This window comes from Wyeomyia smithii, chromosome 1, assembly GCF_029784165.1.
Source record: "Wyeomyia smithii strain HCP4-BCI-WySm-NY-G18 chromosome 1, ASM2978416v1, whole genome shotgun sequence".
Taxonomy (NCBI): Eukaryota; Metazoa; Arthropoda; class Insecta; order Diptera; family Culicidae; genus Wyeomyia; species Wyeomyia smithii.
In genome coordinates this window covers 11679783-11707007 of record NC_073694.1, presented here as the reverse complement: position 1 = coordinate 11707007, position 27225 = coordinate 11679783, and the positions used below count along the sequence as shown (strand labels likewise).

General features: G+C 40.0%; 3 protein-coding genes across 5 annotated transcripts in view; 2 read left to right on the top strand and 1 right to left on the bottom strand.

The window, feature by feature from the left end:
- The window catches only part of LOC129717457 (CAD protein), a 107199-nt gene that overhangs the window by 78783 nt on the left and 1191 nt on the right, over positions 1 to 27225 (bottom strand). The gene's annotated exons all lie outside the window — the stretch shown is intronic.
- LOC129717462 (uncharacterized) lies at positions 431 to 4141 on the top strand. Of its 2 annotated transcripts, none has more exons than XM_055667368.1 (3): positions 431 to 729; positions 791 to 3368; positions 3420 to 4141. In XM_055667368.1, the coding sequence occupies exons 2-3, from the start codon at positions 803 to 805 to the stop codon at positions 4100 to 4102; spliced, it is 3249 nt and encodes a 1082-aa protein (XP_055523343.1). In that variant the 5' UTR covers positions 431 to 729; positions 791 to 802; the 3' UTR covers positions 4103 to 4141. The 2 variants fall into 2 exon arrangements, with proteins under 2 accessions (XP_055523343.1, XP_055523342.1); XM_055667367.1 differs by having other exon boundaries at positions 431 to 733.
- Positions 15068 to 27225, top strand: part of LOC129717460 (uncharacterized) — a 50515-nt gene continuing 38357 nt past the window's right edge. The window contains exons 1-3 of one of the 2 annotated variants that reach the window (XM_055667361.1): positions 15068 to 15422; positions 16050 to 16243; positions 16310 to 16938. In XM_055667361.1, the coding sequence (XP_055523336.1) occupies positions 16186 to 16243; positions 16310 to 16938 (687 nt within the window). In that variant the 5' untranslated portion in view covers positions 15068 to 15422; positions 16050 to 16185. Of the gene's footprint in view, positions 15423 to 16049; positions 16939 to 27225 lie in introns of both variants that reach the window. The other variant, XM_055667360.1, reaches the window with a different exon arrangement.

Here is a 27225-nt window from a genome sequence, read left to right as displayed (position 1 = left end):
AAACCCCAAGCTTTTATCTAGTCTAAATCTTTTTTAATTTTTTTTTTTCATTTTTTTTGTGAAACCACATTCGTACCGCTTCAACTAGTGTTGGTTATTAAACAGAAAATTAGTCAATTTCAGCCCAACGTGCTTTGTTATTCTCTAACTTCTGACAGTTGCACTCTTCACCATAATATGAGTAGTTTTTTTTCAGTGTAGCAGTCATAAGAAGCGACGGAAACTGACAGCATGGTTGGCTTTGCTTCAGGTAGGTATGAATATCGGAAAAGTTAACATCGATATTCGGAATCACAATATAAATCACAGTCGCATTATTTAATTTAATTTTATTGACAATCTTTCAACGAATAAATAAATAAATTTGTTCTAAAAAATCCAAAGAAATCGTTACGAACACCATTCGGAAATAACATCGATAGTATCGATATCGAAGAATCGGTTGGCGAGCAGGCAGATTTGCTCGATAGAGTGACAGTCGGAACACAGTATGAAATTAGCTGTCACGAAAAAAGACTGTACTTTTTTTGGGAAAATTATGAATAACTATTGTAAAACAGTGTGAAGCAAATTAATTCAAGTGAAACAGTGTAACATCGAACAACAACAACAGTTTGTAGATCGAATGTCACTAGCAGTAAAATTAATTCATGCTGAGTGTTTTATACATATCAACAATAACAACAAAGAGCGATTAGCGATTATTTATTGGACGATAAGTGCTGTGCTGTGAGTAAGTAAACTTATATAGTTTTTAACAAGTAATTCAAGCAAGATTATTTCGTTTCAGATCGATTGCAAGATGACCGATAGAGACGAAGCTTCTAACGAGGTACCGGCTTACTTGCTGCCTTCAGAAACAACGACTCCGAATAAAGAGTTAGATGACACTGCTGGAAATAAATCCAGAGACGAGAGACTTTCACTGGTGTCAGTTCCGATTGTGACAAAAGCAAGTAGACGCGAGGAAGAGTGTGGAGTATCAAATCATGAAAGTATCGAAATCTTTCGCGATTTTACTAGTGGAGAGTACATCAAAAAAATGCTACCGACAAAAAAGAGGATTGATCAATTGGCTTTCTCTGCACGACTTTGCCATGGAGATTTGGACATTACATTGTATAACGAAGGCTGTCTGATGATGGCGGATGATAATTTTGTGGCTAAAGTACAAATTAATGATCCACAATCGATCAGTCAAGCTGCCAATTTTGATGAAGCAAAAAGAAATCTGCTTCTGAATCTACGGATTTTGAATGTTCTGCAGGATGATTTGACGACTGAACGAGAAGCACTGCAGTCTTCGATAGTAAAGACAATTCAGAATGTTCTACAACAGACGTTGAAGGGCGCAAACTGTTCGGAGAACGTTCAATTGTGTTATTTAATAAGCATAATAAGCACGCATTCCGAGAGTCTGGACTTTAGCCAGTTTTGCGAAGCTATAGTAGCAAACAAGTTAATAAGCACAGAATTGCGTTCTAGCGCAGCGTCATTTTTGGAACTCAGCGCTCGTAGTACTGCAAGAGATAAGATTTTGGGAATATGGGATGATCATCACCAGACGGTGAAACCTAGTGCAGAAGTAATCACTCAATTACGAAGGATTCTAGAAGAAAATGTAACAAACTACAGGAGGCAACTGTTGGAAATAGCACCAAGCTGCTTAGAAAACTTTCTCAGCAATTGCAGTAGCGAACAAATTCTCTTCGTTCATAAACAAGATGTTGTTTTATTCTTCGATATGACAAAAGACTTGGATGCAGATATATTTCAAAAACCACTGGCTGACCTTGCCGTTCGTTGGATTAGTTCTGTGGAAACGTTAACAGGAACAAAACAGATTCCAGTTAATGGATTAATCAATACGATTTTTCATCTTCTGGCAAAAAGCTTGCAAGACTTGATCGTTGAAATAAGTGATAGAACAGACCACAAACCGGAAGATCTTCTCACTAGTAACGGTGCTGGATGGCATTCGATAAAAAAGATTACTTGGAGGTCTGAGAGTTCGTTCACAAAATGTGTGGAGAAGGAATATTTCTTTATCTTTAAGCTCCTGAAGCATTTTGATCTGAGTTGTGATGGTAAAAAACGTTCATTCGAATATAACGTTGAGTTGTTCGACGAACGAAAACAACATTTAACATTGATGCAACTCGTGAGATTTTTAAAACCAATTTTAGGTGGTGAGAGAGGAAGTGAAAACAATTCATCTAAAATAGCTGACGAGACGTACATTTGGTGTTGGCTACTAAGTGACGTTTTTTTTCACACTCTGCCAGCGAATTTTGATTTGGATTGCTTCGAAGCCATCTTCGAGGGATACGTGGATTTTATGATTAGAGCAGGTCCGGATCAGATGGAAATGCTTCGTGTTATTACTCACAGTACAGTTCGTTTCATGGTTCAAACAATGACCTTTCTGGCACATACAGATTGCTCCACGATTGATCACCTTATTTTGCAAAAACAGCTTAACTTAATTAATGCTAAGTTTATTCAATCCTCTCTCATTCCAAGCAGCTTCCAAAATTTGGTAAAGGAGTTCATCAAATATTGGAAATATAGAGAGGATATTATTTCTAAGATTCCTACCAAAATATGTCTCCCAGAGATGGAATCACTGAAGCAGACTCTGTTGGAAATTGTTTCGGTTGCGTTGGACAAAACTATTGCCAAATCAGTCTTGGAACCCTTCTTTAGGTCGTATTGTGAGTTTTTGGTGGTTTTAAATGAAGTTCGATTGGATTGGTATGTCAAAGCAGTGCCTGATGTGAGCTTGAAAATGTTAGAAGATTTAAAGCTAATTGAACTAATCAACGACAAATGGGCCACAACAGAGCATAAAACTTATCGGGTCATATCGGTCGAAAAATTTGCCAAAGCAGCAGCATTGCTTCTTGAGAGTTCTTTACACCCAAAGCATTATGTTATTGAAGTTTTACTAACAATGCTTTCGTACGTTAAAAACCAACTGACGAAAATCCAATGGAAATCTGGTCATGAACTATCCGCAACGGAACAAATCTGTACGACTAAAGAGCTTCTGAATGCGGTGAGAAAGTGTTGCCCTCACCTCAGGAAACAACCTGATTATACATCATTCGAGCTGTTCCTGAATGAACGGATCAAGCCTTTTGCAAACGCCATTGATAACAGTAACTCTCATGCAGACTTAACAAATCAAATCCTTTGGATCAATAAACCATACACGAGATTCATTCGAAAACAAAACGAAATGAACATTGACGAAGCGTTGAAGTTGTTCGAAGAATTAAACAGCGCATCCGAACTAGAAGTTCTACGATCTGCATTCCAAAAATATGACGAAACTTTTCACCAGTTTCTTGAGACTTCGCACGATGGTAAAGTTGTGTTAATTTCTTCACTCCTAAATTCAAACAGTTCTTTTTTAGTTTCAGAAGCATCTCGAGTTGCGAACAAAGTTTCTACTATCAAGTTCCAGAAGCCATTTAAAACCTGGAGCAACGATGACAAACGAGAACAAATACCAGAGCTCCTGGCAGGGTTGGCAGTTGTTTGGTCTATTCTAGAATCCAAGGATGTTTCAAGAACTGGAGGATTTCTTACTCCTAACTGCATTCAGATTCTGTGCGTGCTCAGACTGCTGAGTGTTGATCAAACGAATGAAGGTGTTGAAATTCAATGCGCACAAATTCTAAGTGGGCAAGGAAAATCATTGGTCTTTGCTCTGACAGCTGCTTTATTGGCGTTGACTGGTCATAATGCTCGGATAGTTTGCAGCAATGACAAGCTGGCATCAAGGGATAGACAAAACTTTCAGCAATTCTGTACATTATTCAATGTTGAAGAATCCATTGTTTATGGTATAACACAACAATTTTGCCGTGAAATAATTGAAAATATGGAACTGACAAACCTAGCGAAAATGTGGCTGGCCAAAAAAGAGACGAAACATAATAGACTGTTTTTGAAAGATTCGCGTAATTCAGTTGTTCTAATAGATGGTGTTGATTGTTTTGTATCTGCATTTTATAGGTCATTTGTGACGTTCTTTTTTTTAATGATTAGTGTCGCGATCGCCTTTGGCATAGGTTTCGTGATTCGTAGAACTTAGGGTTTTGTAATAAATTTAATGAAATGTTAAGTTACAGTTTACCTATTACTTTATTCTTTGCATACCGAAGTGAAATTTGCTCGCGTTGCAAACATTTAGGAAAAGTGTGATACAATCGAAATGATCACCGTCTGTCTATTTGTTTCCTGTAAGCTCACGGTTCACTGTTAACTTGAAAACGTCTTCCACGATAACCGTACAACTTTCAATACAGAAGTTTCATAGTATGAGGCGTATTTTCGTGACGATATTCGAAACTTTTCTGTATCTCATTGCACAGTGCACAGTGGTGCGAGAGCTCAAAAACGTGAACTTAATTCATTTGCTCTCCAAATAATGGTTTTATTGACATATTATCTTCCAAAGATATTTAGTATATAAAAAGGCTCAAATCATGACAGAAAGTTTTAGTTCGAAACTCAACCGCTAGTGGCGCTACAAAATCTAACTTTTTACTCTTACACTTTAGAGAAATGGTGTCTTCAGCAAAATTATAGATAAAGTTCTTACAAAAAACTTTGCCTAAAATACTTTTCTTCTAACTCTTCCGGTTTTTGATATATAACATTTCTTATTAGACTTGTCTTTAAAATTAGTTGTTTTTCGAATATACAAAAGCAAATGTAACGTTTAGAAGGTTATAATGTTCTACATATATTTGTATATCATCGAAACACACAACTTTGTAGAAGACACAAAATAGATAGCTTCCACACAAACCGAGCTATTGCCAAAAATGTTAAAAAAGCATCATTTTTTGTACACACCAAGAACATAAAAAAAGAAAAAATTAGCAGGCGAAACTCACATAGAATGAAATATTATCATAATCACTCTACGAAATCACTTTGATCGTTTGCCCCTTCTAGTATCTTCATTTCCTGATATGAAATTCAAAAAGACAGTTCAAAGTGCAATTGCAGGGCGAAAATTTCATAAACTTTAACTAGTAATAGCATTGGACAAAATCACGCAAAGAATCGATCTCACTGTATCAATCTTTTTTTTATTTTTAGTAGGGGTAAACAGGGTAAGACCGCCAACCGTAGTTTTACTACCAAGTTATAAAATAATTAAAAATTTCTTTAACGTGTCTATTACAGTACAATTACATAACATTTTGCACATTTTTCTGTTTTGATAGTGCGCGAACGGTCGCAGAAATAATCAAAAACAACCTTTCAGCTGGCAACCAGTCAATGCGCTATTGTTTTGCGGCAACGGGACTTAAGGTTTTTCAGTCTACAAATCTATTGTTTTGTTCGTGAATATACGTTTAATCGCTTGCCTGAATCTATCTTTTTTCGGGAATATCGAAGGCCGTGAGTCAAATATGAAAATGTTCCACTGGGGGTAAAGTCGCCCCCTATACAAGGGGTAAAACCGCCACGTATCCAACTGCTTGTTGTTTTACTTCAAGACCCAAATGCCTCGACACTACAAAGGGAATATTTACAGGATCAGTAAAACAACTTCAAGCCACATAAGACATCGATGTTAATCAACCATTTTCGATTTGGTTGAAGCTTTTCTAGTAATATATTTTAACAAGACTTATTTTTGAAAAAAGTAAACCTGTGTGAAAATGGTGTTAATGAACCAAAATAATTTTAGAGCCAGGACGGTTTGTTTGAATGGTATGACGTCTCCGGCAGAATTGAAAATAGTACACTCAAAATATTTTTCACATTATTGTTACGTGAAATTTTTTGTACTTATTCATTTTCTGTCATTTTGCATGATTTATGTGACAAACATAACAGCTACGTGAAAATCACATGCATACTATGTTTTATCACGTAGTAACTTGGCAACGTCAAACAGAATGTCATAGAAGAAGTATCGCGTGAACTCTCTATGTGAAAATACACAGAAATCAAAATGGCGAAGATGTTGTCTAACTCAGTCTCTGACAATAAAATAGAATTTCTCGACGGCTTGCCAATAAGTGAGCTTTCGAAAAACCGTACGAATTTGACATCAAGCCTTGAGCTTACAGGTTTCACACAGATTTAGTTCAAAGGTCGAGGAGTTTCCCATACATAAACAGTTGCAGCTTACAATAGTTATCGCCGGCAAATGTCGTAATATTTGTCCGTTTTTATGTCGTTTTATTCATTTACGAATCGGAGATTTTGCATGGCCGTGCGATTTATCAAGCAACATATTTCTATAGTTTCTAAAAACTATTTGCCGTCTTTTAATTGGGGAAACAAAATTTGGAAATTTTACGTTGTATCAAACGTAGTAGCTAGCAGATAATCGAATGCTTTCCATTTTACCGGTAGTTGAATTCTACGTGAAATTCACATAAAATGAATATGTCTGCTGTATAAAATTCATAGGATAAATCATATCACCAGATCATGATGAACTCAAATGACAATCACGTAGAATCTACGTGAAAATGATAGTGGAAAATATTCACATAACTTATCCGGTAATTATGACGTGAAAATTATTTTAAGTGATAGTTTTTTACTTCCGAAAAAAGTACACACTCTAAAAAAATTTAAAGAAAAAATATAAAATGGAATTAAAAATATTTTTTTTCAAATTTTTTTGAAAAAACATGTTTTTGCCTGTAAAATCTTCAAAAGGTAAGCTAAAATTTGATGGTTGTTGGATCATGGAGTAATAGAAATATTTTTTTTTTTCTATATCTATAGTTTATTTGACACGGCACAAATACAATTCAATGTTTAACGGCGCCAATTATATCTGATAGCTTACTTTCTAAAGTATCTTAATAACTAAAAGCAAATTTTTTATCCTCGCTGCCGACTACGAGCTGAAACTAAATCTAACTTAAAGCTAGAATATTTTGCATTAAAAGCACAGGTTGCTGTTTGATGATTTTCATTGCCATAGGTAAGCAGCATATTAAATTTGTTCCTCTGCTGGGCCAAGATATTACGGACTGGCATATTGGGTTGTTTCCATCGGGCCTTGAGAGTATCGTGCGGGTCTGATTGCTGTTTCCGGATCCGGGGTCTTAACGTGTTCTTGTCGTTTGGTTGGATGTAGGCGGAAGGGGATAGGACTAAACTGGGGCGTGGATGGATTTCAGGAAAACGTATATAAGGGACATGTAGGATAGGTCACGGCTCGCCAAGACATCACGAACAGGAACAGCCGGCTGCCTACCTTCGGCCTGCAGGGAAGCTATTAATCTAGACCTGGCGTCACGGTGTACAGAGCATGACCAAACAACGTGCTCTATGTCGTGATAACCTTCACCACAGGCACAGATACCACTTTCCCCGAGCCCAACACGACGGAGATGCGCGTCAAATCTATAGTGATTGGACATAAGCCGGGACATCACGCAAATGAAATCCCGACCTACATCCAACCCCTTGAACCACGGGTTCGTCGACACCTTGAGGATTATGGAATGTAACCACCTTCCCAGTTCCCCCTTGGTCCAAGAATTTTGCCAACTGATGATCGTATTCTGACGTACAAATGCGAAAAATTCATTAAAGGCAATTGGTCTTTCATAAATATCACCGTTTGTTGCGCCCACCTTAGCCAAAGAGTCCGCTTTCTCATTACCCGGTATCGAGCAGTGAGAAGGGACCCACGCTAAGGTAGTCTGAGTAGATTTTTCGGATAAAGCACTCAGATGTTCCCGTATTTTCCCCAGGAAATACGGAGAGTGCTTAACATCTTTCATCGATCAGAGAGCCTCAATGGAACTGAGACTGTCCGTAAAGATGAAATAATGGTCCGTGGGCATTTTTTCGATAATCCCTAGGGTGTACTCAATTGCAGCTAATTCTGCGATGTAAACAGAAGCAGGATTATCGAGCTTATGGGAGACGGTTAAATTGTTATTGAAGATACCGAAGCCAGTGGACCCATCAAGAAGTGATCCGTCAGTGTAGTACATACTGTCGCAGTTGATGTTTCGATATTTATTGGAAAAAATTTTAGGGATCTGCTGCACGCGTAAATGATCCGGGATTCCACGAGATTCTTCTATCATGGATGTATCGAAAATCACAGTAGAATCAGAAGTATTTGATAAGTCGACACGATTTGGAATATTCGAAGAAGGGTTAATATTTTGGGACATGTGATTGAAATACAATGTCATAAAACGGGTTTGAGAATTAAGTTCGATTAACCTTTCAAAATTTTCAATCACGGGACGGTTCAAGACCTCACATTTGATTAGAATACGAGAAGACAGGCTCCAGAAGCGGTTTTTCAATGGTAGTACTCCAGCTAAGACCTCCAAACTCATCGTATGGGTCGACTGCATGCAACCTAAGGCGATACGCAAACAACGATATTGTATTCGCTCCAGTTTGATCAAATGTGTGTTTGCTGCGGAGCGGAAGCAGAAACACCCGTACTCAATGACAGACAATATCTTTGTTTGGTAAAGCCTTATAAGGTCTCCTGGGTGGGCTCCCCACCATTGTCCGGTTATTGTACGAAGAAAATTCATTCTTTGTTGACATTTTTTCATCAGATACCTCACGTGACAACCCCAGGTGCCTTTAGAGTCGAACCAGACACCAAGATATATGTGTACCAAAACCTGATAAATCGTTTTACCCATTAATTGTGTTTGGAGCTGAGCAGGTTCATGCTTCCTAGAAAAAACTACTATCTCAGTCTTCTCCGGAGAGAATTCGATACCTAGCTGTAAAGCCCAAGCAGACAAATTGTCCAAGGTATCTTGCAATGGTCCTTGCAAATCGGCAGCTTTGGCTCCTGTAACAGAGATTACACTGTTGTCTGCAAGTTGTCTTATCGCGCATGAATTTGCCAGACATTCGTCGATGTCATTTACATAAAAGTTGTAAAGAAGGGGGCTTAAACATGAGCCCTGGGGAAGACCCATGTAGCTAATGCGAAAAGTTGCCAAATCGCCGTGCGTAAAATGCATGTGCTTTTCGGACAACAAATTGTGCAAAAAATTGTTCAAAATTGGAGAAAATCCTTGTCGGTGAAGTTTACGCGAAAGAATGTCAATAGAAACGGAATCAAAAGCCCCCTTAATGTCCAAGAACGCAGACGCCATTTGTTCTTTGCGAGCATACGCCAGCTGAATATCTGTTGAAAGCAACGCAAGACAATCATTCGTCCCTTTGGCGCGGCGGAAGCCAAATTGAGTATCTGATAGTAGACCATTTGATTCGACCCAATGGTCTAAACGACGGAGTATCATTTTTTCCATCAATTTCCGGATACAGGATAGCATTGCAATCGGCCTATAAGAGTTGTGATCAGAAGCTGGTTTCCCTGGTTTTTGGATGGCGATCACCTTCACTTGCCTCCAATCCTGCGGTACAATGTTTTGCCCCAGGAACTTATTGAACAAGTTCAACAAGCGCCTCTTGGCATTGCCGGGTAGATTCTTCAACAAGTTGAATTTGATTCTATCTAACCCAGGCGCGTTATTGTTACAGGACAGGAGGGCAACTGAAAATTCTGCCATCGTAAAAGGAGATTCTATCGCGTCGTGACCCGGAGAAGTATCGCGAGCAAAGTTTTGCGCAGGAACAGAGTCCGGACATACTTTCCTGGCAAAATCAAATATCCACCGACTTGAAGACTCCTCGCTTTCGTTGACCGTTACGCGATTCCGTATTCTTCGGGCTGTGTTCCAAAGAGTGCTCATCGATGTCTCCCTCGACGTCTCGTTCACGAACCGACGCCAATATCCGCGTTTCTTTGCTTTAGCCAGGCTTTTAAGCTTGGTATTAAGCTCCGAATACCGTATATAGTCGTCGGGTATACCTCCCTTCTGGAAGGCCAAAAACGCGTCGGATCTTTGCGTGTAGACATCGGAGCACTCTTTGTCCCACCACGGAGTTGGAGGCCGCTCTTTGATCGTTACGCCGGGATATTTCTTCGTTTGGGCTTGCAACGCGGCGTCGAGGATTAAGCCCGCGAGGAGGTTGTATTCTTCAAGTGGTGGGTGATGTTGAATCGAATCGACCGCTTTTGAAATCATTTCCTCGTATAACTTCCAATCGACATTCCGTGTGAGGTCATACGGAATGTCAATTGGTCGCATGCGAGTTGAACCGTTAGTAATTGAAATAAGAATAGACAGATGGTCGCTACCGTGAGGATCGAGGATTACCTTCCATGTGCAATCCAACCGTAGCGACGTCGAACATAAGGATAGATCCAAAGCGCTTGGGCGCGCTGGAGGTTTCGGGATACGTGTCATTTCACCGTTGTTTAAAATAGTCATGTCGAAGTCATCGCAAAGGTTATAGATTAAAGAGGAGCGGTTATCATTGTAGGGGGAACCCCAAGCCACACCATGAGAGTTGAAGTCTCCCAAAATCAAACGTGGCGAGGGAAGAAGTTCTATTAAATCAAAGAGCAGCCGTTGCCCAACCTGTGCTCTGGGAGGAATATATATTGAGGCAATACAAAGCTCTTTACCTTGTATTGTCATTTGACATGCGACAACTTCGATGCCTGGAATCGAGGGGAGGTTAATACGATAGGAAGAATAGCACTTTTTAATCCCTAAAAGTACTCCTCCATATGGGGTGTCTCGATCAAGGCGAATAATATTAAAATCATGGAAGTTGAGATCAATATTTGAAGTAAGCCAAGTTTCACAAAGGGAAAATGCATCGCATTTGTTTCTATTTATCAAAACTTTAAACGAATCAATTTTGGTAAAATACTTCTACAATTCCACTGTAAGACAGAGATAGAATCCTTCATATACGCGGTTGAATTAGGCATCGAAGGATACAATCGCTGCAAGGAGGGGCCATTGGGCAGTCAACTGCTTCAAAAATGATCTAACTGTTGGGAGGAATGCTGTAAGAAAAATTTTAATTGGATCGGGTACATTGAAATTTTCAAAAATCCAGTCAACAATGTCAGAAAATTTCACTAATCCAGAGTTTGTTTCATCAACTGGATGTGCAAAAGGAACAACTGGGGTTTTAGATGTTCCTGGCAGTGCTGGGAACTCCTTCTGGGACTTTAAATTTGCAAGCCCAGGAGGAGTTTGCTTCGGTTTTTCCGCAGCACTGTTTGGTTTGTTCGTACTTTTCATTACACTTTGGGAAATCTTAGGACCTTTACGGGGAAGTTTAGGAGAAGAAACATTTTTCCTCTTCCTAGACTCCCCAGGATTGGCATAAGATGTTCCCGCTGATGAATCGTCAGAATCGGTTTCATCGGAGGGCAACAGATCAAAGGGGTTCGATGTTATGGTAGAAGTGGTCACGGTCTTCTTCAGCATCTCAGCGTAAGAACGCTTTGAACGCTCCTTGAGTGACCGCTTGATTTTATCTCTGCGCTGCATGTACACCGGGCATGTGGAGAGCTCATGCTGGTTTTCCCCACAGTGAATACATTTTTCAGCATTAACACTGCAAGAATCTTCCGCATGAGTCTCCCCACACTTGCTACATCGTGCCTTATTGCAGCAGTAGGCGGCTGTGTGGCCTAACTGCTTGCAATTGGTGCAATTCATAACACGGGGTACATACAATCGCACAGGCAGACGAACCCGGTCGATCGAGACGTGGCTAGGGAGTGCAGATCCGGCAAACGTAACGCGAAACGAGTCTGACGGAGTGTAAACTTTTTTACCGCCGACGAGAGACATGGACCGCAATTGCTTACAATCCAAAATCTTCGCCTGTGTTTCGGTATTTTTGAAGCAACCGGTTGCGCTTTTTAGGATACACTCGACAGACAGACTCGAATCGGTTATGACACCGTCGATCTCCACGTCTCGTGCGGGTATGTAAACGCGATACTCGCGTGTGAAGAGCTCAGAGCAAGCGATAGCATTGGCCTGTGCCAGATCACTGACCACGACACGGAGCTTGTTAGGTCGGACCTTGGAAATTTCGGTCACGGCCTTGTACCCCTTCGTCAGGTCTTTTGAAATTTGCAGTATGTTTAATCGCTTTGAATTCACTCCTGCCTTTGGACGAAAATAAACAGTATAGCTGCCCTGTTGAGATCCGTCCGGGTAAAGCCTGGGGCGAGGGGGGACTGGAGAATGAACAGGGGAGGGGGTAACAGAAGGGTCAGGGTCAGGGGGGTTCGGGGATGGTGGCACGGGAGGCGAGGGATCTATATCCATCGCGCTAAATGTAGCGGACTAGCGCACTAGCGCCGACAAGAACACGTACCTATTTACTTCTTCCTTCCAGCAGTGGTAGTCCGATCGTTCGAAGCTGCACCCAAAGCAGCCAGCAGCACCAGTACAGCAGCACCAATACAGCCAGCAGCAGTGAGCCGGGTGTGAGATCACTCAGCACACTCGACTGTCAACTGATGGCCTTGAATTAGAAAGATCTATTCACTGTGCACAGATCAAAACTGCAGCTGGTATTTTGCACCAATACAGCCAAAGTTGCGAGCCGGGTACAGAACGTAGCGACACAACTCACAATCTAGTTGGCATTTAGCGCGAATAATACACTCTTTTGTTTGGCTATTCGTACACACGGACCGGATTGTAATAGAACGACCACTTTGCACGTCCGTTTCTGTCGAGTGTTCGACGCGGAATGTAATAGAAATATTACTGGTCAAATTTTGTGAAGAAATTTTTTTGGACGGTTTGTTTGGTGTATAGTGTCGTTGGTAATTTTGTTCTTCAAAAAAAAGAGCATAGAAAATTGAAAATATAAATAAAAGAAATCATAATTATTAGTATTTTTCAATGCATAATAAGTCTTCAAAAGAATTATACAGACAGGTTTGATGAGTTTTAAATTTTAGCTTTAAGATAGGTATATTATGAATTCAATATCTTGAAAAACCCCAATTCTGAAAAATCTATTTATTTTGAAAACCAAAAAAGTTACCTAAACATTGATTTGAACTTGAATAATCAGAAAACAAAATAAGTTAAAACTTAGAAAAAAATAATATTTGTTCAGATTTTTCACAGTGTATTTTATATTTAAAAAGAAAAAAAAATACCATCTACATCTTTGTCAGAGACACTATACCGATAAAAACAACCGTTTCGGCCCTAAAAATATTGTTTATCCTCAAGAAATGGTGGGCGATCTTACCCCGCTGGTGGGCGGGCTTACCCCGCATGAAAAAGATCTGCACATTTTCAATGAATTTTTAAAATTTAAAAGAAAGCTGGAAAATAAACAAAAATATTTTAGTTCTTATTTTTTAAATTCGGGTATTGAATAGAAGAACCTCTTAGCGAAGAAAAAATGAAATTGCAGCCGCAACTTTTTTTTCTATAAACAGAATTGCTTAAGGGGGCGGTCTTACTCCGCTTACCCCTACTGTAAATCTAGTAGGCATTTCCTAGTCCCTGTTGGCCAGCTATCCGAGAAGGCACAAGAAAGCCGGAACAAAGAAATCAAGAGGTATGATGAGCTTGCTGTAATATTTGAAAACGCATAATAACTATTACCTTTGTGATAGACGAGTCTCACTAACACTAATACGTTTCTCTCGAAAGCGCTACCTTTCGTCAACCGAGTCAGTTATCTCTAGTCCCTACTAGAGATGGGAAAAATGGTTCACTATAGTGAGCGGATCAGAGCGGTTCCGCTCACTAAGGTGTACTAGTTCTTTATAACAGCTCACTCGCTCTTTTCGTTCATACATAATTTTTGTTGACTATCAGTGTGGCTAATTATCAGACACCGCAAGCGAGAGGCATGTGAAAGCATTACACCAGATTTGTCAGACGCAAGGCCGCGCGCAAAACTACAATAGAATTCCCAAAAACAAGCTGCCACCAAATGTCTGCTCTGCTATGCATAACCTGCATATCCCATTACCCACCCACCAGCCAGCCGCAAGAGCTTGCAAAAAGTCAACTTGTCACAGTTCATACACAGGTGCCTACACGGGTTGACTAACGCCGAGTACACACACGAATGGATGTGGAACGAAAAGAACGAAAGAACTGATTCACCGATCTTCTGGCAATCCGCTCGCAGGCTGATCGGAAGACTCAGTTCTTTGAAAGAGCGAAATCTTTAGCTCTCAGAAGAACTGATTCTTCCGATGGCTCTTCTGTTCAGCTCGCAGGCAATCCGCTCGCGATCAGAAGATTTCGATCTTTTAAAGCACTGACTTTCTGATCAGCTCGGGAGCGGATTGTCTGAACAGATTCAAAAGATCAGTGAACCAGTTCTTTCGCTCTTTTCGTTCCACTTTTGCCATCCTTTCGTGTGCGTTCTCGGCGTTAGCCAGTCCGTGTGCCTGTGTGTGAACTTTGGCAAGTAGATTTTATTTTTTTATTCCCGTGGCTGGTGGATGATTATACATAGGAGAGCAGGCAGCCGATGGCAGCTTTTTTTTGGAAGTCTTATTGCAGTGTCGCGCGCCGCTTTGCGCTTGGGGTGAAGCATTCATTTGGCTCTTGCTTGCGGTGTCTGATCAACAAAATCAGCTATCAGCTATTTGCTTGAGGTAAGGGGTGAGTTACCGCTATTTAAAAAAGAACGATAGATCACTCACTCACTTTGAAGAACCAGCTCTTTAGATCAGTTCGTGAGCGGATTGCCCACTTCTAGTCCCTACCGCTGGAAGCATTAAGGGCTATTCCCACTGCTTCCGTTCCGGGACCGGGCCGGGACCGGGCTCGTCCGGGACTTTTCATGCATTCACACTGCGCCGTGCTTGAACCGTGCCTGCGCTGCGCTCTGGCTGAGAAATGTTGATGTGTGTATGTGAAAGAACGTCTTTCCCTTTTTTTTATACCGCAGCTCACTCCGCGCGAAATATGTCACTACAACATACACGCATCCACCCGAGTGCCTTCCGTGCACTTTCCGGCCAACACAAAGTATCGTCGGCAACGATAGTTTTTCTCTCGCACTGCAGCAGCACGACGGCAACTCAACGCTGCCCCGGTCTGGGCACGGCGCGTCAGTGTGAATGCGTTCATAAGAACGCATGCAATCAATCTCAAACGAGCCCGGACGACGCGCGGAACAGCCACGGCCCGGTCCCGGAACGGAAGCAGTGGGAAGAGCCCTTTATACTTCGCGTGTTAGTTTTTCTGTGATCTATTAAACGTTCTCACAAACCGTGGCGACGAGGTGAAAAAGAAAAACCTCGACGGGAAAAATATAATTCGTGTTTATTTGTTTATTCACGGAAAATCAGGAACAGAAAAAGTGCTCAGTGAAGTAAAATCGGTGAAAAATTAGCACTTCGAAAAAATCGGATGATCAGCGCCATTTTGAAGGCTGGAGAAAATTGGCCGATTGTGCAAACGCAAACTTGCTTTCATTTGCAGGTTACACCCTCTCAATTCTGTGAATAAATCATTTTCAATTTCATCAGTCATACCACCGAGAAGAGCAGTAAAAGTTTGCAGGTGAGAAAAAAAGTCGGGCATGTGCGAATAAAACAAAATGGCGTTACATTGCCGTGATGATTTTTTTCTCTGGCAAGAGTAACGAAATTGGATTGATGATTAGTGCGTCGGTGTGTTGGATTCAACCAATATTCATAAAAGCGACAAGAAGAGTTATCTTAAAAAAAAAAAAAAAAAAAAAAAAAAACAGTGCAGCGATATTTTAACAAACTATTTGATCATCTCTAAAGATAAATGTAACCGATTTGATTCCGGTTTGTGTTTTGAGAGCATCCGATTTAATTCCGGATATTTATTGAAGGTAATTGAGAAAAAGCAACCGATTGAATTCCGATTAGAAGCAATGAGATGACGGCAGGCAAGAAAAAAACTAATTGGATTCCGGTAAGAAGTGTTCAGTCGAAATGCAACCGATTGAATTCCGGTTGAAACTGTCGAAGTTTATTTACAATTGAATTCCGGTTATTTTTGATGCTGACAATAATGCATTCTCGAGAATTTCTCACGACATATGTAATGATTACATGCTGCTGATTTGTTGATTGTAAGACAGCAGCAGTGCATATTGATAGAATGGGCTAGCAGAATAAACATCCATAATTTTATTTATTTTTCATGTGTATTCAGTGACAAATAATCGGAGCTGGCCCCAGAACCGCAAGTTGTTCATCAGAATGTACAGTTCTTGAGTCCGGCATCGTACAATCTTCCCCACTTCAAGTACAAACACCTTCCGGCATCTGAAGTGCGAAATACTTGGAACATGTGGATTAGGTGGTTCGAGAATGTTATGGCTGCTGCTCGTGTACAGGATGGTGCAAGTAAGAAGGTGCAGCTACTGGCTATGGGTGGGATGGAATTACAGAGTGCATATTATGGTTTGCCAGGCATAAATGACGAAGATGACGTGGATGACGATGCAGACCCGTATCTAGTAGCAAAAGAGAAACTACAGCAGCACTTTTCTCCCAAGCATCATGACAGTTTTGGACGCTTTTTATTCTGGTCAATGGCCCCCGAAACTGATGAACCTATTGAAAAGTTTGCATTACGAGTGCAGCAAAAAGCGGAGAAGATATCTTTTGGCAAGACAGTTACAGAAAGCCGGCATATTGCTGTTATTAATAAAATCATACAATATGCATCGAATGATCTTAGGCAAAAGTTACTCGAAAAGGAAGTTCTCACGTTGGACGACACGACGAAAATCGTGAACGCATTCCAGGCAGTTCGATATCAGTCTTCTAAGATTAACCACAGAGTATCCGAAAGCCGGTCAGAGTGCGGTGTCAACCGATTATTCACCAACAACAGCAGAAGATCGGAGAGTAGTGCCAATCGTTCATTCACCAGCAATCCTGGCAGGAGTTCGAAGTGTCTGAGGTGCGGATATGAGGCTCACCGGCCTGGAGCTCGATGTCCTGCGGCGACCGAAACATGCCGTTCCTGTGGTAAAGTAGGACATTTTCGATCGGTATGCCGGTCTAAATCGAAGACAAGTCATGTTGATGAAAAGGTACGTACATATTTTTGTTTTCCTTACTATTTTATATTGGTATTAAAATTTGAATACAACAATAATTTCAAATAACTAGGAAAGTCGGACACTAGATAACCGAAAACGCAAGCAACATTTCGCGACACCAGAGAAACTAGATAACCGAAAACGCAAGCAACATTTCGCGACACCAGAGAAACGTCCCAGGAACGTTTTCAATGTTAATGAAAATGACGGTAATAAATCACCAGAACATTTTCCGGTTTACAATGTTGGGGGCGAAGGTGACGAAGTAATTCAATGCCGAGTTGGTGGTGTCCAAATCGCTATGCTGATCGATTCTGGTTTCACACATAATCTCATTGATGATACGACATGGGAATTGATGAAATTATGTGATGTTAGGATATCGAATGAAAGAATTGACACAGGCAAACGATTCTTGGCGTATGGGCGAATACCTCTGAATCTTCTTACTGCTTTTGATGCGGAACTTGAAGTTGATGATAACGGGCACATATTGCGAACGAACGCGACTTTTTATGTCATTCATAAAGGACAACAACCGTTACTGGGTAAATTGACAGCACAGAAACTGGGCGTACTTAAAATCGGAACAGTGCCTCCCATTATTCAACCTTTGCGCCGCTGCCCCATACCTCTATTGGAGAAAGTAAAACAGAAGATAAACGAACTCTAAAGGATGGATATTATCGAAAAGGTTAAGAAACCAACGTCATGGGTTTCGCCATTAGTTCCCATCCTAAAAGAGAACGGAGACTTACGATTATGCGTTGATATGAGGAGGGGAAACCAAGCTATCCAGAGGTTAAATCATCCGCTACCCGTTGTCGACGATTTGGTATCACGATTTCCCAATGCCCAACCCTAGTAACAATATTGGTTTTAACAAAATTTTATAGCGCTTAATACAGCCGAAAGGGCGCTATAAAACTTTGATTAAACCAGAATTGTTACTTGGGAATACTTCACATCACTCGATATCCAACAAGCATTTCATCAGGTGGAACTTTCTGAAGACTGTCGTGACGTCACCACTTTTATTACCAATTGGAGACTATTCCGATACAAACGGCTTCTTTTCGGCATCAATTGTGCGCCGGAGCTCTTCCAGAACCTTATGGAGAACATTCTGGGAGGGTGCAACAACACCGTCGTATTTATCGATGACATCATGATATTCGGCGAGACTATGGAAGAACATGACTCTGCCGTTAAACAGACGCTAGATGTTTTGAGCCAATACGGAATATTACTGAATGACCACAAATGCAGATTAAAGCAGAGCGAAGTTACATTTCTCGGACACAAACTGTCAGCCAATGGGGTATCACCGAGCGAGGAAAAAGTCAAGTCGATTTTGTCTTGTAGAGCTCCGCGTACGAAAGAGGAGCTTCGAAGTTTCCTGGGTTTAGTAACGTATGTTTCAAGGTAGGAAATTAGTGATATATTATTTAAAAAGCTCACTAACGCATATCAATCATGCATTTCAAGGTTCATCCCAAATTTAACAACCGTTAACTATCCTCTGAGACAGCTATTGAAGCAGGAATCTAATTTTGAGTGGAATATACAGCACCAATCATCTTTCGATGAAGTCATGGCACTTATTGGGTCAGCAGGCAGTTTAGGATTCTATGATCCAAACGATCGTACCCTAGTAGTAACAGACGCCTCAGGGGTTGGGTTGGGTTGGGAGCCGTTTTGATACAGTTCAAAAGCTCTTAACCTCGAGTCATAAGTTATGCTTCTAAAAGCCTGTCAGAAATAGAAAAAACGTATCTGCCAATCGAAAAAGAAGCTCTAGGTATTGTTTGGGCTGTTGAAAGATTTAGGCACTATCTTCTGGGAATAACATTTGAGCTTGAAACGGACCATCGACCCCTTGAAACATTGTTCTCGGTAACATCACGACCAACAGCTCGAATCAAAAGATGGTTGCTGAGAATTCAATCGTTTCGATTCAGAGTCGTTTATCGAAAAGGGTCTGCGAATTTGGCTGATTGCTTATCTAAACTTGCGGCTCATGTAGAAGACCCACACTGGGGTGAGGAAACGGATATGTTTATTAGACGTGTGCTGGTTGAATCATTGTCACTGCTATCGGTTATGGAAAATAATGAAGATTTCGATTCGGATACCGAAGAAGTTATTAGAGCCGTACAAGAATCAACTGCAATAGATATTGGAGAAGTTGTCGCAGCTACATCCGCAGATCGGGAGCTAGAGAAACTGATCGAGTGCATCGAGACCGATAACTGGGATCAGCATGATCTGAAGCAGTACAAGCCATTTCGGATGGAGTTTTCGTATATAAACAAGCTAGTTATGCGCAGTGAAGGAAATGAAATGATTTTGAGCTGATTGTTTTTTCATCTTGAGTTGTGCACATCATGAAGTGCACAGTTCATGACTAAAATTGTATCCTCTCAATACGTAATAAAATGTTGGTGCCTTGGCCACTCGGAGATGACAAATACAACAGTTGACTACATACAACTCTGAGAATAGAGTGATGCGCGTTGCTCCGTTGTAATTCTCTCTTCGTACGTGGCGCATCGTAGGAAAAAAACGATAGCAACAAGCAAAAGAATAATTGAGAGTCCCATAAATGTTGGTTGGATTGCATCTCGCATCGCAGTGACGCAGCAGCGATGATGCGGTGCGGTGATGATGGGAGGGAGAGTAAGTAGTTCGGAAGGTATTTTTTTCAGCAGGTTTTCTATAGCAGCCAAACAGATACCAAAATGTGCTATGTTTGTTACCGAGAAATCATACGTTTGTTGTATTGCGTTGCGATTTCGTCAATGACATTACTCACTAGTTTTTGTTATGATTAGTGAATGGAATATTTTCCTCATACTAATTTGGGTAGTAACGTTATGGAAGAGTGAGAGGGGATGGAGTTTTGAAAATCTTTGAATAATGCTTGACTTGCTTTTGAACTGGTTTTGGATGCATTATTGCAGATTTTGATACTGCATTTTCACGTTTCAGTGCTGCGATTTTCAGGTTTTAGTGCTGTATGCCAATTGTGTTGAACCGAATATATTCGAAATAACACCGAGAGGTAAAATAAGGCTTCTTTAGCAAAATCTTTAGCAAAAATTTGTAGAGGTTTGTAGAATTATCATTCTTATTAAACATATGCTGGCAACGACATTTTTATTATCACTGGACTTGTTTATTCATACTGAATTCAACAAGGAACTTGGAATATAAGCATAAAAACTCAGATCTTTTTTTCCCTTCCTTTCCAATTTTCTATATTTCTGAGTACAAATGACATAAAGTATTTACAGATCAAATTTGTAACGGCTAATTTAACAAACATATTTACCCTAGTACAAATGTTATGCAACTCAAATCCAAACAAAATATGGCAAGTGTTTTTTACGTCTAATGCCTGATTAATACCTGATAAAATCTGCAATATTTTGCAAATCATTAAAACTTTTTCTATCTTTCACAACAGTTCGAAAAACATAGAGGAGAAACAATTGGTATGATAAAAAGCTCATTGAAGCTTTTTTCAATTAGTCGAATGTTCGCGGAATACCAGTTCAAGAAACACTAGTTAGGGCCAACAATGGTGGTCTTAAAAGGCTTCGCGCTCATTCCACAGCCCTCCGACCGAAAAGCATTGTCAGAACGATTATAAGGTTAGTTTCAGAGCTATATGCTCTGTACTGAAAACAGTTACAGTTTGAACCTTTGTTTTTATTTGTTTTGGAAATATTCGAACTGTTATTAAAATTTGTATACACTTGTAACAGTAAGGAAAAAATTCTTAATACATATTTAGAAGAAATTTGTTTTGTAAGTTCTCCGTACGTCACAATTGAATCAGTTGTAACACACCCTGTTGACACAGTGCGGTTCGATGGTTCGATTTTGGTAACATATTTATTTGCCTTCATTGACCACAGGGGGTTTGTTTCTGAAAAGTTGGTTGGGTTTGTAACGACAAATGTTGTTGGGCCATAATGGGTCAAGTAGGAGAAACATGCTGTTAGTGATAAATCAAACGGGCCCGTAACATCAGAATTGCACAAAAGCTTGAACACTCCGAAATTCAAAGAGTAGTAAATCTAGAATTTGTTTATATTCAAATGTTAATCTGACTTAACACCAACTAATTATATGTAAGGAATTACCCATCGTGAAAAAGTTGAAGAGGTTGTTTATTAGACACGACCGCAGAGTTAACCTAGAATACGACAGCCTGTCTTAAGTCAATGTATTTCTTGCAATAGGTTTGGGAATACACTCAATGGGGTTTATCAATTTAATGGTCTCTCTGTTCCAGATGACGTTTACCTCTACAGACGGCACCGGTAACGACAAAGAACAACAGCAGAAGCTATGTGCAGCTAAGCAGTTTCACTTGACGCCATATCCAAAACAAGAATTGAATTGTATTGTTTTGTGGCTGTCTTTTGTATCAAGTTGCACTGAGAAAGCTTAATTTAGGCAGTGGCTACGATGAGGGCCAATAGTGCATTCCCGGTAACCTAGGTTTAATACGAACAATTTTCTGCAGTTTGCAGTAGCGTAGATAATTTTAAAACTGATCGCTGCAAATAGTAGGACTTGAGCGAAAAATTATGTGATTCAGGTTCACTGGCGCAAACATTCTTCAAATAAATGTTGAAATACACTCAGTAAACTTTGAGGCTTAGCTGAAGTCAAAAGAGGTTAATAATGTTTGTCAATGCCATTTATTGACAACTGAATATTGTTTTTTGACATGGCAAATTTTTGATTTAGTTCTGATGATTTACTGTGTAAAATCAACATGAGATGATTTATTCGAAACTATATATGATAATTTTTATCGCTATACTGCTAGTCACGCACGCTATATTGCTAGCTACGCACGCTATAAACATGCACAGACATGCTATAGACATGCACAGACACGCTATAGACAAGCACAGAAACTATATAACCATGCACACGCAAACCACGCACGCTATAGACATGCATGCGCTATATAGCTAGCCACGCACGCTAGCGACACACGCTATAAATATTCACACACGTTATATATGTGCACACACCCTATATATACACCCTGGAAGATGGTGGCTTCTCAAACCACCTGGCGGTGCGAGTCTCATTTAATTTCTGGCTGTATTCACCCAACGGTATCTGAATTGAATTACCACTGGTGGGGTCCAACTCAGATCAAAAGGGAGCCGAACTGAAAAAGTTAGGTTCTGCAGCTAACCACTACCGCCGCCGCTGTTGCCCGCTGCTGCTCCACGCCGCCTTTGCCCACTGCCATCGCTGCAACTGTCCGCCGCTGCTGCCTGCTGCTAGTAAACTGAGATTGCTTGAGGAGAAGCAGTCTCTTATATAGCCCAACGAGTGCATTCCTGGCTAACTAGGTACTCCATTCTGTCGTCCTTTTTAGGGAAAGGCAGCAAGCAACCAATCAAAGGTCGACATTTACGTTTCGACAAGGTTCAACAATTTTCAATAGTACAATAGTTCGAACAGTCAAATTACAATTTTCTGCATTTGGACGGTTGCTTAAATGATTTTCCAATCGATTGCTGCAAAAATGACGGAAATCGGTTGAAAACTGACTGAGTTTAGAACGTTTGAAATTGGACAATTTTCGTGACGCTCTCCATGTTTTCGGTTTTCGAAGTTGGATCCCTGTATTGAAGTTGAACCCCTATATATGTTGCCGTAAGACGTATTCTACGTCAAAAAAATCAATTTTGTCAATGATCAAGGAACAACTTTATTTGAAATAAAAAAGTCTCTCTCTCTCTCTCCAGCTCGGGGAAAACTAATAGTGTCAGAAGGATCGTAGCTCTAGCCCCGCAATTGTCCTGTACACTCAACAGTTGGCTGCGAAGTCTGTGTATAATAAACAGAAGTTCAAATTTCAAGACGGTATGTAGCACCAAGGCTTTGCTTTACATTATCAATACACAAAATTTAAAATGGTTAAAAAAGTTGTTTAAGTTAATATTTCCGAAATCTCATTTTTTGTTATGAAAACACTATAAAAGGTTAGCTAAATATTTGTTGTCTGATCATGGCAAACTGAGAGAGAAAAAGTTACGATGGCAGTTCGTAACGTTAATGACTTTTGGCCGATAGCTACAATTTTCCACCGCCGTGCACCGGAAATTGCCATTCTCCGCCACAAACATTTGCCGAACTTTTTCGGATACATTATTTTTTCTTAGCCCTTTGTCCATATTGACGCCTTATACCGACAAAAGCTTCTAACCAACTAGCAATTTGCACTTGCGCTTGCACCTACCAGCTACCACAAAAAAAAACCCCGTTGAGTTGAGTGAGAGTAGGAAAACACGAACTCTCTTTCTTGAAAAAAAAAATCCCCATCATTGAGTAAATATTTACGATCCAATTTCTCTTATTACTTTTTGTTCATAACGCGACTAACTTTATATTCTCAGCTGTGCATATAGAGAATAACATATATTGCGTGCTTCCACGATGAAAAGTACATCGTAAGAAGGAAGGCGGAGAGAGTGCACCAGTAACGATTTTTTATATATGGTGCTCTTTTGTGATCTTCGTTATTCACCTACCATGGAGGTCTGTTTGCAAATGTGCGAAGAATAAGAATAACTCGCACACTGACGACGATGTCAACGCATCATAGGCTTGGTTTATACGTATTCATTAGTCGCCAGAAGCGATTTTTTTTCCATCGGTGGAGTTGAGAGCTTTTTATTTGTTTTTTTTTTTTTTGACGTTGACTAACGTCTATATCGAAGTTAGGCACCTGAATTTGAAAATCTAGTAATTCAACCAGGGAAAACCAGGGAAAAGTGGTCAGGTTTTGAGCGCTTATTTTTCAGTCATTTATAATCAGGTTTTCGAGGTTTTGGCATCAATCGATCAGAAATCCTTTTACGGTTTAATTTATGTAACAAAAACAAACTATTGTTTGAGATACACTATTGAGAAATTGGTAATTAATATCGATTGTCTCAATCATACCGCGCAGCCAATCACTACCTCTCTTCCCAAGCACAGTCGACACTAACGGATACAATCGATCTGACTTTGTTGTTATTGTTGTTGGCACTTTCTGTTTCCGATGCTTATTTACGTTCCTTGTCATTTCATTAGCTACTTAGCCCCTCCTTCTTTCTAACTAACTGATGAAGCTTTGGTATAAAGGTACCGTTCGAACATTTCACCCCAGCAGCAGCGGACATCAATACCGATGGCAGTAGGCGAAGTGGATTAGCAGCGGGCAACAGCGGCGGTGGTAGTGGTTTGCTGCAGTTCTCACCTCTTTCAGTTCGGCTTCCCTTCGATCTGAGTTGGACCCCACCAGCGGTAATCCGATTCAGATATCGTTAGGTGAATACAACCCGAACCTTAAAGAGACTCGCATCGTCAGGTGGTTTGAGAAGCCACCATCATTCAGCGTATGTATATATAGGGTGTGTGCACATAACGTGTGTGAATATCTGTAGCGTGTGTCCCCAATATATAAGGTGTGTGGCTTGCTATATAGCATGTGTGTATGTTTATGGCGTGTATGCATGTTTATGGCGCGTGTGGCCAGTGATGCCACATATACAGATTTATCTACATTTATACAGATTTTTGCGTATTTTTCACACAGATTTTCTGAAAATAATACAGATTTATACAGATTTTTTTGGTTTTCATTGGGTCGTAAATTAAACTTCTTTATATAGTTGAATAAATTAACTCAAATGCGGTGGAGCGTGTCGGAGGTTTTATTATATTCATATGCTACGCATAAAAACGTGTGCATGAATGAATCACGGGAAAATGTTAAACAAGCTATATTGCATTTTTTTCGAGAAGAATATGTCCAGTACGTATGCAGATTTCATTTTACAGATTATTTCAAATTTTACCAAGATGCTAGTATTTATATGAGCAGTGCTAACGTAAGAGCTTCACAATACAACACTGATAGAACGGACACGTAAACGGGACCAGACAACAACACTTATTGCTCTTACTTAATATTAAGTAAGAGCAATAAGTGTTGTTGTCTGGTCCCGTTACGTGTCCGTTCTATCAGTGTTGTATTTACAAAGATGATAAGATTTTTTGAGCTCCAAAATACAGATGAAAATGTGGCATCACTTCGTGTGGCACCGCCACCGGTACCGCCAGGTTTGAGAAGCCACCATCATCCAGCGTATGTCTTTGGGCTATATAAGAGACTGTTTCTCCTCAAGCAAAGCAGAGGGACGAATGACCGTTTGGGATTAAAGTCCCTTCAAAAGAAATCAATCAATCAAACCCCATCAGTTTCATGACTAAACCGTACCGGTTACATACGGACGCTAAATGTTAGCAACTGAAAGGAGGAAAGACAAAATAGTACCGGTCATCTCGGGCCGATTTCACCCGTAATACTGGTGGCTGTTATTAGTAAATGGCTACTGCAAAAAACTGGAATGTCTGGAATTCTGGACTGAATAACCAGTAAACAAGAATAATCGGCAACTGGTACCTTTTGGTGCCTCAAAGTTTTGTGATAGAAGCGTTGCAATTCCCTCTACTATTTGTTTTAATGGAATATAAGAATACGGTAGTCAACGTCATGCGGTCGTGTCTTGAATACCACCCTGCTACTATTTTTTTTTTAACACTCGTTGTCGCGCGCGTACATAAAAAGCGTGGTAAGCACTAGCAAGAGAGAAGCGCTCGCGTTACAGTTCGAAGAGCGTGAGGTGAAATTGGAATTTCTCTCTACCGCACAGAGGATACGGATATCTATTTTCTCTATTACTATATATAAGTCACAGGGACAATCCAATAAACAATGTGTAGTAGATTTGAGATCACTGTGTTTTTCCCATGGTCAATTATATGCTGATACAATCTCCGAGCTCGCGTTTTGGTAACGAAACTTTGTTTCAACTTTCTGCTTGGTTGCTTGGTGGCTCGATAAGAACGTACCATGCTCGCAAACGAATTCTTCAGACGGTATTTTTGCGCGATTTCATTATCTTGTAGTGCAGGGTTTGCTCTGAAGGTTCTCAACATCTTTTGGTTCAGCTTGCGGTCATATGTTCCACACACGCTTACCTTGAGGCACTCGATCCACGTTCTTTCGCTTCCTGGAACGTTTGAGCACATCATATACGGTTTATTTGACGACAATAAGTGATTCCGGATTCTAACTGGACAACACTTTAGTTTGAAATAAACTTTCGGATAGCTTTCCAATATTGATTCTTCTAGAACCGAGACCTTGTCTAGAAACTGAAAATCGCCATTTCGAATCCTGAGATGGTGACCTACAGTTTGCATAAAACTAATAACGCTCAAATATCGGTATCTCCGGAACAATGGGGACACGTAAAGAATAAAAAATTATGTCTAAGAGGCTGATAGAGGTGATGCAGACAAATTTGACCCACCATTTGTTGTACCACATACATTACTAATTTAGAGCAAATCGACATTTTTTAGTATTCTGCGGTATCCAGCGTTTTTTCAATCGATAGTTTTAGGCTGTTTTTGTATTAGGATATATTTTAAGAATATCTGAAGTGGGTGATTTCTAGTAATTTTCGAACTTTTGTACACATATTTCTAGGCAAGCATAACAAAACGTTTAATCCGCGGGCCGAATTTTGCGATTGATCGTTTTTTAAAACATACGATTCGATATAATAATCATTTGATAGCTAAATTACTGTTACTGTTAGTTACTGAGGTTGAGCTGTTGTTAAATTAAAATTTGATCCAAAACATCGAACAAATCCTTTTCAGATCTATCTATATAATAGTTGTAGTGTATTTGAATGTGTGATCCACCATCACTCTGTAACAGTTAGTCGTGTCTCTATCAAACTAGGCACCGATGTTTCTTGGCATAACAAAATGGTTATAGAATGATAAACCAGATATTGGCCACTGATTGGCGAAATAATCTTCTCACAATACGGTTCGAAATTTCAAATTCAATAGTAACATAAAATATCAATTTTTGAGTTCAACAAATCAGAAATCAATAACTTCTAAGCCACCATAACAAGAGCTAGTTTTGGATCCCGAGCAAGATCGGGTACTCAGCTAGTATGTATCTATAAATGCGAATGTCTGACTACTGAACCGATAACGGTGAAAATTGATACATAGGGGTTTTCAAGTACGGCTAGTTACATTTAAATATTAGTTTCGCTCCATCTCATAAGCGTAGGCAATAACATACACGATAATATAGAATATATACCTCTTAATAGCAATACTTGTGCAGACCCAAACAAAAATCAACTTATTTCAGGA